At 41.7% G+C, this 12,529-nt stretch overlaps 1 protein-coding gene across 1 annotated transcript; it reads left to right on the forward strand.

Moving 5' to 3' along the window:
• Positions 1-1,545: 1,545 nt before the first annotated feature.
• tspan10 (tetraspanin 10) lies at positions 1,546-12,244 on the forward strand. The gene is made up of 3 exons (XM_078401868.1): positions 1,546-1,754; positions 7,805-8,400; positions 11,688-12,244. Exons 1-3 carry the CDS (start codon positions 1,680-1,682, stop codon positions 11,998-12,000), a joined length of 984 nt encoding a protein of 327 aa, XP_078257994.1. The 5' UTR covers positions 1,546-1,679; the 3' UTR covers positions 12,001-12,244.
• Positions 12,245-12,529: the final 285 nt, after the last annotated feature.

Raw genomic sequence — 12,529 nt, forward strand, 5'->3', positions numbered from 1 at the left:
CATTGTTGGTCGGGGAGGTTGTGATAATGAGAGGGATACAAGGATGTGAACAGTGGAACTGTTGGGATGATGGGGGCGGGGCGGGGGGCGGGAGGGAGGGAGGGAAGGGGAGGGGAGGGGAAGGAAGGGAATGCAGTTGGAAGAAGGGAAATTAATGTTCATACCGCTGGGTTATAAGCTGCCCAAGCGAAATATGATGTTCTGTTCCTCCAATTTACGTCCTAATTGTGTCCTAATTTTGGAGAGAAAATTTGGGCCCCTTTCTTAAATGAATGTATACTGCTTCAATGTAAAGCTTTTATGATTTAAAATGCAGCATGCAAGTATTTGTTTGTTCAATCTGCAGTGAACCGAGGAAGATAATTATCCCCAGCTTGTCTCTGCATCTGACAACAAGAAGTAATGAAACCAGAATACAGTGGCAACACGCAGCAAGCCAGGGGCTTACTGGGAACAGAAACTGAGTTCATGTTTCAGGTTAGATTTAGCTCTTAGCGCTAAAGGAATCAAGGGATATGGGGAAAAAGCAGGATTGAATGGCGGTGCTGGCTCAAAGGGCCGAATGGCCTACACCTGCACCTATTTTTCTATGTTTCTATTTTATACATTTAGAATCTTGAAAGATTATTAATTTCTCTCTCCATAGGTGCTGCCTGGCATGCTGAATATTTCAATTTCTGTATACTTTAACGTTGTAAATGTAAATGTGATGGATGTCTTTATTTCTTCATGCCCCAATCTTTGTGCAGCATTTCATGACAATAAGTGTTGGGTTTTACATTTTAAGCATGTGAGGGAGTGTAATGTGAAATTAAGAATTTGTATCAGCAATACCTTTAATTCATAGATTCTGCACACCACACCAAAACAAACATAGATTTTCCCATCAATATCATTTAACACAAGGTTAATCCCGCTTTTTCATGCGGGTTCATAGCAACGTTGCTATAAGTTAACATTTTGATACCAAGTTCTAAAACATAAATTAAAAATATGAAAAATTAAAAAATATTTAAAATATAAAAAGTGGCAGCACAATGGCACTGTGCTATAGTTGCTGCCTTACAGCGCCAGAGACCTGAGTTAGACCCTGACTATGGGTGCTGTCTGTATGCAGTTTGTACATTCTGCCTGTGACCACATGTGTTTTTCTGGGTGCTCCAGTTTCCTCCCAAATTCCAAAGACATGCAGATTTGTAGGTGCATTGGTTTCTGTAAATTGTCCCTAGCGTGTAGGATAGAACTAGTGCATGGGTGATCACTGGTCACCGTGGACTCGGTGAGCCGAAGGGCCTGTTTCCATACTGTATCTCTAAAAAGATGCTATACATTTTACTATCTGCCTCCCTTCCGCACTCTTCCTGTAGTTGAATCAAATTTACAAAATGCTTCTGGAAATGAAGTATCTTTTTTTTGAGAAGCATCTCACTTATGAAATGAATGTCTTGCTGAGTTGCTAGGACACGTAGAAAAGTAGGGCATAGGTTTCAGGACAAAAGATTCTTCTATAATCCTTGTAATGACTCTCATATGATCCAGAAACACGTGGCCAGTGATTGAACTTTCTTTTTTTCTTGTCTGCTGGAGAAAAAATGGAACACTGAATACTCCCGTTGTGAATACTTTCCGCTAACATTCATTTAATTTATAATTTGAGGTAATCTTGGAAGAAGCAGACAATGAAGATGTCGCAATATTTCTCCTTCATCAGGAAGGGGAGAGAAGCAGATGAACTCAGTCCTTTGATATTCAAGGTAAATATTTAAGTTAGAATTACTATGTGAAAAAATGGCTTTAATAAATGTATTTTTCCTATTGCTGTGTGATTCCACAGTATTGCTTGATACAAAAATAATAACAAATTCTCATATAATAACCAGTTAAGTAAAATGCAAGGACACAAAGCTTTCAGGAATAAAAATTACAGTACCTTATGTTCAAAATGTGACCCATTTTTGTTCAGCAAAAGTAATATATGGTGACCAATATATTTAGCGAAGAGGGACAAAGGAATAATCTCCTGAGAAAAGACATGGTGCATTGAACTGATTCAGATAGCTATGCTCTGTTCATCCTTTCAATTGTCTGTGCACAGCTGAGTAGCAGACATCAAGAACTGGGATTAATGCCTTGTAGTCTAACTTGACTTTGAATGAAATAACAATGTGTCAGGTAGTAGCTACTTATTAAGTATCAACGAACTGAACCGACCACTGTTCCAAAAATAGTTCTCGCACTGTGTCTTAGCTTTTGCAATCAAAATTTGTTCTGGTAGCAGTATTGCCATTCGGTGATTTTAAATAAATATATTAGACATAGCCGATTGCAAAATCCAGCATTGTTTATCCATGTATGGTGTGCAGAATTTTTGCATTAATAATTAGTGACATCAAGTTTTCAATTTAATATTAAATCTCCCGGTATATTTTGTATGAAATCTGTTATGAAAACAAAATATTTCAATCCATATAGTATGTTCACGGCTGCACGGTGGCGCAGCGGTACAGTTGCCGCCTTACAGTGCTTGCAACGCTAGAGACCTGGGTTCAATCCTGACTAAGGGTGCTTAATGCACGGAGTTTGTACGTTCTTCCCATGACCGCTTGGGTTTGCTCCGAGATCTTTGGTTTCCTCCTACACTCCAAAGACGTACAGGATTGTTGGTTAATTGTAAATTGTCCCGAATGTGTTTACGATAGTTAATGCGTGGGGATCGCTGGTCGGTGCGGACTCGGTGGGCCAAAGGGCCTATTTCCGCTCTGTATCTCTAAGCTAAACTAAACTAAACTCAAATTTGATTACAATAATTTGCAAAACAACCCTTGTCACCACACAGCAGTAACCACACAGTTGAAGATTAACTGCATAGAGGTCATTTCAGAACTTAAAATATTTTTTTCTATAATTACATCAATTGATGAAGAGGAGAATTTTGTTCACTATATTTAAATGAAATGCAGATTTGACAAATAAATAGACTCAAGTGAAGTGAAAATATAATCTTGATCTTTTCTTCACCTGCTGTAAGTCAAATGAGTCAAAAGGCAGGGAATTTAAGCTCCTTTAAATACTCAAAAACATTCACTGGACTGAGCAGCAGCACACTACAAAGGGAGTTCAATGGTGCAGGTGATAATTAATTCTAACACATGCCTCTGAAAATAGTCACCATGCTTCAAAGTAATTAATTGACGTGGAAGAATTTAGTATATTTCTGAGGTTTACAATGAAATTATATTTAAATTGTTTCATTTATTCTTTATGTTTGTAGTTTGTTGTCAAACTTTTTGCCATATATTTTGAGAGGCATAGATAGGGTAGGCCTTTTTCAAACAATGTGCATTTAGATTTTATTCAAAAATATATTTTATTCATAATATGTACAGTAAATATACTATCTTTATCTGAGTGCCTTTCATGTTGAAATCGTGGATCCTCCATCAAAGAACAGGACAGGGTGGGGGTGTGGAAGGGAAGTGTGCAATCAGTCTGTGGTAGGATCCAGACTCAAAATATCGCCTATCCATGTCCGCCCAAGACACTGCCTGACCTGCTGAGTTACTCTAGTGCTTTGCATTCTACGGATGTTTAGCACAAAGGCATGTAATAGAGTAGATGCTAGACTTTATTCAAGAAAAATTAAGAAGAGAGGAGTCTTGGAAGTTGCAAAGAAACTAGAAAGAGGTGAAGCCATCAGGTAAATAATCTAAAGAAAATATGCAATTTAGTTAGTTTGTCACCTGTACCGAGGCACAATGAAAAGCTTTCGTTACATGCTATCCAGTCAGCAGAAAGACCAAAATATGATAATATTTGAGATAAATCATACTTATCTACAGCTGCCCATCCATAGGGAAGAAGAAGGGTTCCAACCCAGAAACATCACTCACTCGTGTTCTCCAGCGATGCTGCCTGACCTGCTGAGTTTCTCCAGCACTTTGTGTCTATTTTTTTTGTAAACCAGCATCTGTAGTTTCTTGGGTAGACACAAAATGCTGGAGAAACTCAGCGGGTCAGGCAGCATCTCAGGAGAGATTGGAAAAATGTAGCAAGTTTCAATTGCTAATGGTGTTTACCGCACACATTCACATCCATCAAGGCCAACATGTCAGAGTTGTTTGAGTACAAGCTGCAGCTGACACTTACACATGTAATTTAATGCTGGCAACAACAGACAGATTTTCCTTGTTACAATGGAACTTGGTGATAACAGTAGTGTTTTGAGTATTCCATCCTCCAACAGATTTTCAGTTTATCATTTTGCAAATGACATTAAACATGAGAGTACTAAGAGATGCCATGAGGTCAGATCCTGTAAAAAAAAAAGACACAAAGTGTTGAAGTAACTCAGCGTGTAACAGCATTGCTGCAGAACGTGAATAGGTGATATTTCTGTTTGGGACCCTTCTCTTATTTTCAACTGCCAGCACAACATCAACTGCCTTGACCTCTCTACTCCCCTCACCCACTCCAATCTCACCCCCTCTGAATGCACAGCCCTTTTGTTTTCTCCTCTTTTCTACAGATCAGATCCTGTGATCTGCCTGCAAGGTATTTCATGGAAATGCCTAACACAGTCTTTGTTTAGAACAGACATAACAATTGTATAGTGGAACAATACAACACTATTCCATCCATAAACATGATCCATTCAACGTACTACAGTATTTGTTTCAAAGGGAAAGGATCAAAAGTGGAGGGAACTGTCATATGGCAATAGATCTGGAGCTTTGCACACTGTCAATGCAGCAGGGTTGTGTTCTGGGGAGATTCTGCAGTACATTCACACCACATCTTACTCTGACTCAACAATGAACAGGACAACTGATAAATGCATTTCACATTGAACCTGATCGTGGAGCTTTGGAATTCGTTAGTGAAAAGATGTCAAATATATTCTTTTAAAATCACTTTGGGGAAACTAAATGACCTGCTGCAATAATGAATGTGACTGGCTGCTTTCCCGACGTGACAGTCAAGGAACTGGAATTCTGATTAAAGTGCCACATATGGTGCAAGGATTTCACATCATTGATGGTAAATGAATATGTCAGACTGCAAAGTATACAGAATCCAGTAGAGTAGGAGAGATGGCCTCAGTGATTAAAGATAAAATTACTTAAATGAAAAGAGAGATATAATGAAAGGTATTATAAGAAAATAACTGCAGATGCTGGTACAAATCGAAGGTATTTATTCACAAAATGCTGGAGTAACTCAGCAGGTCAGGCAGTATCTTGGGAGAGAAGGAATGGGTGACGTTTCGTGTCGAGACCCTTCTTCAGACTGATGTCAGGGGGAGCGGGACAAAGGAAGGATATAGGTGGAGACAGGAAGGCAGGGGGAGGGGAAGAGAGGGACAGAGGAACTATCTAAAGTTGGAGAAGTCGATGTTCATACCATTGGGCTGCAAACTGCCCAGGCGAAACATAAAGTGCTGTTCCTCCAATTTCCGGTGGGCCTCACTATGGCACTGGAGGAGGCCCATGACAGAAAGGTCAGACTGGGAATGGGAGGGGGAGTTGAAGTGCTCGGCCACCGGGAGATCAGTTTGGTCCGCGGACCGAGCGCAGGTGTTCAGCGAAGCGATTGCCGAGCCTGCGCTTGGTTTCGCCGATGTAAATAATGAAAGGTAAGCAGGTAGTAGTTAGAGAATATAAGAGATGATTGAAAACTGTTGTGGGAACTGCCTCCTGGTCTCCTGATAGCTGATGTGGGTATCAAAATATATAAATACAGAGTGGAATTAATGAAGAATTTAAACTCATTCAAATTGGGAGAAGAGGAACGATCAGGATGGAGGCAATGGCTGGAGGCCCTGCAGCAGCCTGGGGCTCGCCTGGATTGGGCGCCACTCCAGAAGATCGAGCGCTGGTGCCCTTATTGATTCTGATTTTTATGTCTGTATCTGCCCCTCCGGTGGTGTCCACAACACTGCCTAGGTATGCAAATGTTTCTACCTCCTCCAGGGCAGTGCTGTGCATGAGGATAGGGTTGCTGGTTTTGGAGTGAATCTTCATCACCTGTGTCTTTGCTGTATTGGGTGTAAGACCAAGTTTTGTTGCAGCTTGTAAGAGTCTGTCCGTCTTCTCCTGCATTTGTATCTGTGTGTGTGAAAGGAGACCTATGTCACCTGCAAAGTCAAGGTCATCCAGCTGCTCCAGCAAAGTCAAGGTCATCCACATTGTCCACTGAATTCCATTTCTTTTCTCTTCAGTCGTTTCCATCATGATCCAGTCAATTGCCAGGAGGAACAGGAATGGTGACAGTAGACATCCCTGCTTGACGCCCGTCTTGACACTAAAGCTCTGGGAGAGCTGGCCTGCATGCATAACTGCAAGAGGTTCCATCATACAAGTTCTTGATTAAGTTTATGATCTTGGTGGGAATTCCATAGAGGTCCATTAGGCGCCAAAAATTATTATATATCTTTATTAATCTCTTTCTTTCTCTTTCATAAACTTAAAGTTCATAAGGCAAACACCACACATAAACTTTTCATAAACTAATAAAAACATACATAAACACAAACTTTTCCTAAACTAACAAAAATAAACATAAACATGCATACATTTTTAAAATTCACATATAACATCCCTAACTGGTGGGCAAAAAATACTAAATAACGTGGGTGAATGAAGGACTGTACCTGCACTCCAGGAAGCACAGACAGGACTGATGGAGACCGTGCATGCGTCTGTACTCCAGTGAGTCACTTGATGAAACCCAAATCCGTCACGTACAACTCCTGTACACTGACCACTAAAGGCCGTTTCACACTGGCGCCCGCATGGACGTCACTAAATATATTCTCTATGATTATTATACTTCTAAATGATATAATAGGTTGAAGACTTTATTATAATACCCAAGAATTTTCCAAGAATATGTCACACGTGTATAATAAAATTACGAATATGAAATTAAACAAAAATGACTCAAAAAATGCATTTACATATGCTTTGCCTATTTATCACTATTTCTCTCGGATCCCCTAGCGACCTCTCGCGGAACCCTCGGGTTCCTGGGACCCGCGGTTGAGAAACGCTGACTTGATGGCGAGTATGTGTGTGTTCGGTGAAGCCTAATGATTGTATGGGTAACTGTACAAGTGCGTGAAGGCAGGAATGTATTTTTGCCAAATAAGATTGCGTGCGTAAGAGCGGGAGTTCATTTGGACACAAGGAACTGCAGGTGCTGGTTTACCAAAGAAAGAGACACAGAGTGCATTTTACTTGATTCAATGGGCACAGCAGTGTGGTCCGGTCGCTATTCATCAGAACCCGACCCATTGGTACCCAGTCTGAATCAAACAGGACCGTTTGGGACAAGGCGATGCTTTTTGGTTGCTAATTTAGTTGACATAATAGTCCACCAATTTATATCCAAAATATAACTTTTAAAGAGGTTGCATCTCTTTCACATGTATTCAGAGCAAAACAACACTCCAGTGGAGTCTGCTCAGTATAATTTTAACATCATAAACACAAGATTCTTCATCAAATGAGTCAGATAGTCAGAATTCCACTTTGGTCAACGCAATCTTTTGCTCGATAGAAGCCGGATGTGTAAAGGATTGCTTCCAGATAATCAAATTCTACAAAGCTCTTTTTTATTAACTTAGTTTGTTGGATGCGATCAGTGGTAGGTTAATCCCAATGATCGCCTGGGTTGAACGGCTTTGGGACATTACTTTCTGACGGCCTCCGAAGACAAAACTAAATCCGAGTGTGCCTCTTGGTGTGTCTGATCTTTCAGTGTCCCACTTTTGATATTTCCCTCCTGTCTTCATTCACTTTTACAGGAGGGTCGGCGCGACAATGGCGTGAGTTGTGGTCGCTGTCCTCAGGCGGACGGTGCTGAAACGGAGAGCGGGTTGGGGACCGAGCGCCAGGAAGAATTGACCAGCCTCCACCATCGACACCATGCGGTCACCAAAGTCAACGTCTACATCAAGTACACAATGATAGTGTTCAACTTCACCTTCACTGTCCTGGGCTCTCTGATACTGGGGGTCGGGGTATGGGGTCTCATTGACAAGGAATCTCTATACTTGGACAACATCAACAATCTCAGCACGGACCCCATGCTGGCCTTTGTCGCCGTGGGTCTTCTGGTCGGCAGCATGTCCTTCTCGGGGTGCGTGGGGGCGCTGAGAGAGAACCAATGCTTGCTGAAATTCTTCTCGGCCGGGATCCTGATATTGGTGACCATGCAGGTAGTCGGCGGGATCGCGGTTTATTTCCTGAGCGACCGTATAGAACAATTCGTGGAGAATGGAATGGTCCTGGGTGTCAAGAGATATCAGGATGATCTAGACCTTCGTTTTATTATAAACGAAATCCAAGGAGGACTAGAGTGTTGCGGGGTGGAGTCCTACCATGATTGGGAGCTCAACTTGTAAGTGTCTGTTAAATATTCTGATGTGCATTATAAAACTGAAGCTAGTCTAGGCTTCCGGGTATTTGGACCCCCACATCCCCAATGGAACCTGCAAGAAAAACAATTATTTTGATTACTGTCATTAAGTGTCAACTGCTAATTCCATCCAACAACAAGTGTTGTTCCACCACTTGTGTCAAATATGCTGTGTCAAGTCTAAACAAAACCAAGAAGGGTCTTGACCTGAAACATCACCCATTCCTTCTCTCCAGAGATGCTACCTGTCCCGATGAGTTACTCCAGCATTTTGTGTCTACCTTAAAAAACGCAATAGTTCTCTTAAGGTAGAAATAAAGAACTGCAGGTGCTGGTTTATGTCAAAGATAGGCACAAAGTGCTGGAGTTACTCGGTGGGTCAGGCAGCATTTCTGGAGAAAATGATTAGATGATGTTTCAGGTCTGGACCCTACTTAAGGTCATAGAGTCATGGTCATACCGCCCGGAAGCAGGTCCTTCGGCCCAACTCATTCATGCCAACCTATCTAATCTAGTCACATTTGCCTGCATTTTGCCCACATCCCTCTAAACCTTTCATATCCGGTGGTCAAATGGTAACATAATAGATTTTTTTAATGGATTTCAATAGGACAGAATCAAAGAACCCTCATTACTATTTACAATATCCACCCTGTTTAGAGATATGCTTTGCTTAATTACTTTGTGTTTGACAGTCCATTACCAATATAACTTTTCTATCCTATTAAGTACATTTCCAAAGACACTTTGCTGTTCCCTACGCATCAGTCTTAGGGTGGCAGTAACTCCATCAAGAGGTGAAATCTCTGGATAAGATTTCCCAGTAATTGACCTTATGATATTACAAGTTAGTGGTGAAAGTTCTGGCACTGAGTTTCATCAATTTCTAATTTTATGCCTACAGCACTGTTGATTTTGAAGTATATTTTGAAATTTGAATCCCGCCTCAATCATTGCCACAGAAGGCTGTGGAGGCCAAGTAAATGTATATCTTTAAGATGGAGACTGATAGGTTCTTGCTTAGTACGGGTGTCAGGGGTAATGGGGAGAAGGCAGGCGATTGGGGTTGAGAGGGGGTGATAAATCAGCCATGATTGAATGGTGGAGTAGACTTGATGGGCCGAATGACCTAATTCTGCTCCAATAACTTATGAACATATCTTCCTGCACACACACACACACGCACACACACACACACACACACACACACACACACACACACACACACACACACACACACACACACACACACACACACACACACACACACACACACACACACACACACACACACACACACACACCACCCCCACCCCCTCCACCCTCCAAATATTGGAGTGGAGCAGTAAAATGGAGACACTAGGATCTGTGGATGCTGGAATCTTGATCAAAACACACTTCAGTACAAAGTACTGTATTTTGCTCACTATTCCAGCATCTGCAGTTGTCTGTGAGCTTTAGTATACTTTTGTCTGGATTGCGAGGAACTCTGGAACAGGGGGAAGGAAACCAATAGGTGATAGAAGTTGGCATTAGAGCAAGTGGTGCAGGCAGAGATTAGTCAGGGATCTGTAGCTTTGTATTTGGTTCATAATTGTTTCTGGCTTAAATACATAATTATGTATATATGAATACCAGTCTGCAAGTTGATGGAGAGCAAAACTCTACAATACAAAATCAGATACTTATGCTAACTGCCTTCATGAATTTAAAATGAACAGATTGACTTGAAACTGGCAAGTTAAAATCCACAATGAAACTATTCAAAAAGGACACATTGACTTAAAGCAGATCCGATCACAGTGTTTAAGCAGGTACTATCACAGTTCTTAAAGAAACATTTAGACAGGTACATGGATAGGATAGGTTTAGAGGGATACTAGACCAAGTGGACCGTTGGGCCCAAACCTCTCCTGCATTGGTGCCACAACCTCTCCTCCCCCCTTCCCCCTCCCCTCTACCCCCCTCCCTCCCTCCCTCTCCCTCCCCCTCCCCCACCCCCATCCCCCACCCCCCCACTCCATCCTCCTCAACCCCCCTTATCCTCCCTCCTCCCCCTCTCTTCCTCCCCCTCCCTAGAAGATAGATTTAAACTTTAAAATGTGAATAACTAAAAATATAACACCGATTTCAATGAAACATCCATTAGCACCAAAAGGACAACGGTGAGTAAGGTGGGCCTAAAATTGTCACGCTATCGTGTACCGTTTTGGCTGTAGTTCAGGAACAAACAAACAAACAAACAAGCAAACAAACAAATGAGAGTTTTAGTATATAGATGTGCCAAACACAGGCTGGTGGGACCAGTGTAGATGGAGCATGTTTGTCGGCATGGGCAAGTTGGGCCGAAGGGCCTGTTTCCACAATGTATAATTCATTGACTCTTAAAAGTATTTTCAAAGTTTGTAACATGTTGTGACAATACATTTCTCCGAACTCATGGTCATTCATTTCGTTCACTTTGATTGCCTGTTACTCACATCCACAGCGTTCGTGGTAATAGCTTTGACTATTTTCCATATCTGCAAGTCACGGGCATATTTCACAAGAACAGACAGTTCCATTGACATAGATCATCTCAAAGCACAGGAGGTTTTCTGTTTGTTAATCTACTGCATATCACCATTGACAGCAGCTGCAGAGCAGTCTGATACATTGGGCCGATGTAGTGCTCCTTTGAAAGAGACAGATGGGGACAAATGATCTTTTGTTGAAATTGGAAAGGAATTCCATTTAGTTTAGTTTAGAGATACAGCGCGGAAACAGGCTCTTCGGCCCACCCACCAAGTCCGCACCAACCAGCAATCCCCGTAGACGATCTACACACAAGGGACAATTAACAATTTTACCATAGCCAATTAACCTACAAACCTGTACATCTTTGGAATGTGGAAGGAAACCTGGAGCACACGTAGAAAACCCACGGGCAGAACATACAAACTCCTTACAGAGAGCACTCATAGTCAGGATTGATTCTTGGTCTCTGGTGCTGCAAGGCAGCAACTCTACCGCTGCGCCACCGTGCCATTTGTTGTTGGATGGAATTAGCCATTTTTAGAAAAGTAATCACTTAAAAAAAGCGATACTTAATAAAAGCAATGAAAAGAATTGGTTTTCTCGCCGGTTCCACTGCAGATATGGGATCGAACCCGGGCCTCTGGCGCTGTAAGGCAGCAAATCTATCGCTGCGCCACTGTGCCTCCGTGCCATTTCTGCTTTTAAAAAGACCTTGTAAAGTGTTTCTAAGCCGCTGATGTTTTACTTTGCAGGTATTTTAACTGCAGCTCCCCGGGCATCCATGCTTGTGGAGCTCCCGCCTCATGTTGCATCAATCCACAGGAGAATGGCACAGTGATGAACTCTCAGTGTGGCTTTGGCACGTTGCATATGGAGGAAGTGACAGCCCAGAATTACATCTATCTCCGCGGGTGTATGCCTCATCTCACCAGCTGGCTTACTAGTCACGCAGGCTCAATTAGTGCTTTAGGTGTCATTCTCATGATTGTTCAAGTGCTTGGGCTCATTTTTGCAAAAAAGATACTGAGTGACATTGAACTAATCAAAGCACATTGGAAGCAGTGAGAGAGAAATGCTATCAGACTGCCAATAACAGAGGGAGAAACCAGATGAGAACATGGCCGACCTTTTATATCTTTGTTAGCATGCACCCTCGATGGCACTTACACATAAACTCTGGATATTATTGCCCTTGGCTGTGCCTGTCTCTGAATTCCATTCTATATTTGCTGCTTTTTTGTCTAATTAATGATTGTTGTAAGAGGAACACAAGTGTGCCACGGAGAATGATATACATGAAAACTAAGAGAAATTACACATATTGAACATATTCCCAATTATTATGCTTCATCTTTGCGCATAAAGAATTGTTTTACTCATCTTTTTTGATAAAATGATCACATTTTGTTACAAATTTGAGCTATACAGCTTATTGTTTGGTTTAGATAGACACAAAAAGCTGGAGTAACTCAGTGGCAGCATCTCTGGAGAGAAGGAATGGGTGACGTTTCAGGTCAAGACCCTTCTTCAGACTGGTTAAGGTTCAGGGAAATGAGAGATATAGACAGTGATGTGGAGAGATAAAGCTAGTTTA

This window comes from Rhinoraja longicauda, chromosome 6, assembly GCF_053455715.1.
Source record: "Rhinoraja longicauda isolate Sanriku21f chromosome 6, sRhiLon1.1, whole genome shotgun sequence".
NCBI lineage: Eukaryota > Metazoa > Chordata > Chondrichthyes > Rajiformes > Arhynchobatidae > Rhinoraja > Rhinoraja longicauda.

Coding starts and splice junctions, on each gene's coding strand:
- tspan10 (XM_078401868.1), top strand. CDS start 1,680: ATGAAGATGTCGCAATATTTCTCCTTCATCAGGAAGGGGAGAGAAGCA. Junction 1,755..7,804: donor TCAGTCCTTTGATATTCAAG/GTAAATATTTAA, acceptor TCACTTTTACAG/GAGGGTCGGCGCGACAATGG. Junction 8,401..11,687: donor CATGATTGGGAGCTCAACTT/GTAAGTGTCTGT, acceptor TTTACTTTGCAG/GTATTTTAACTGCAGCTCCC.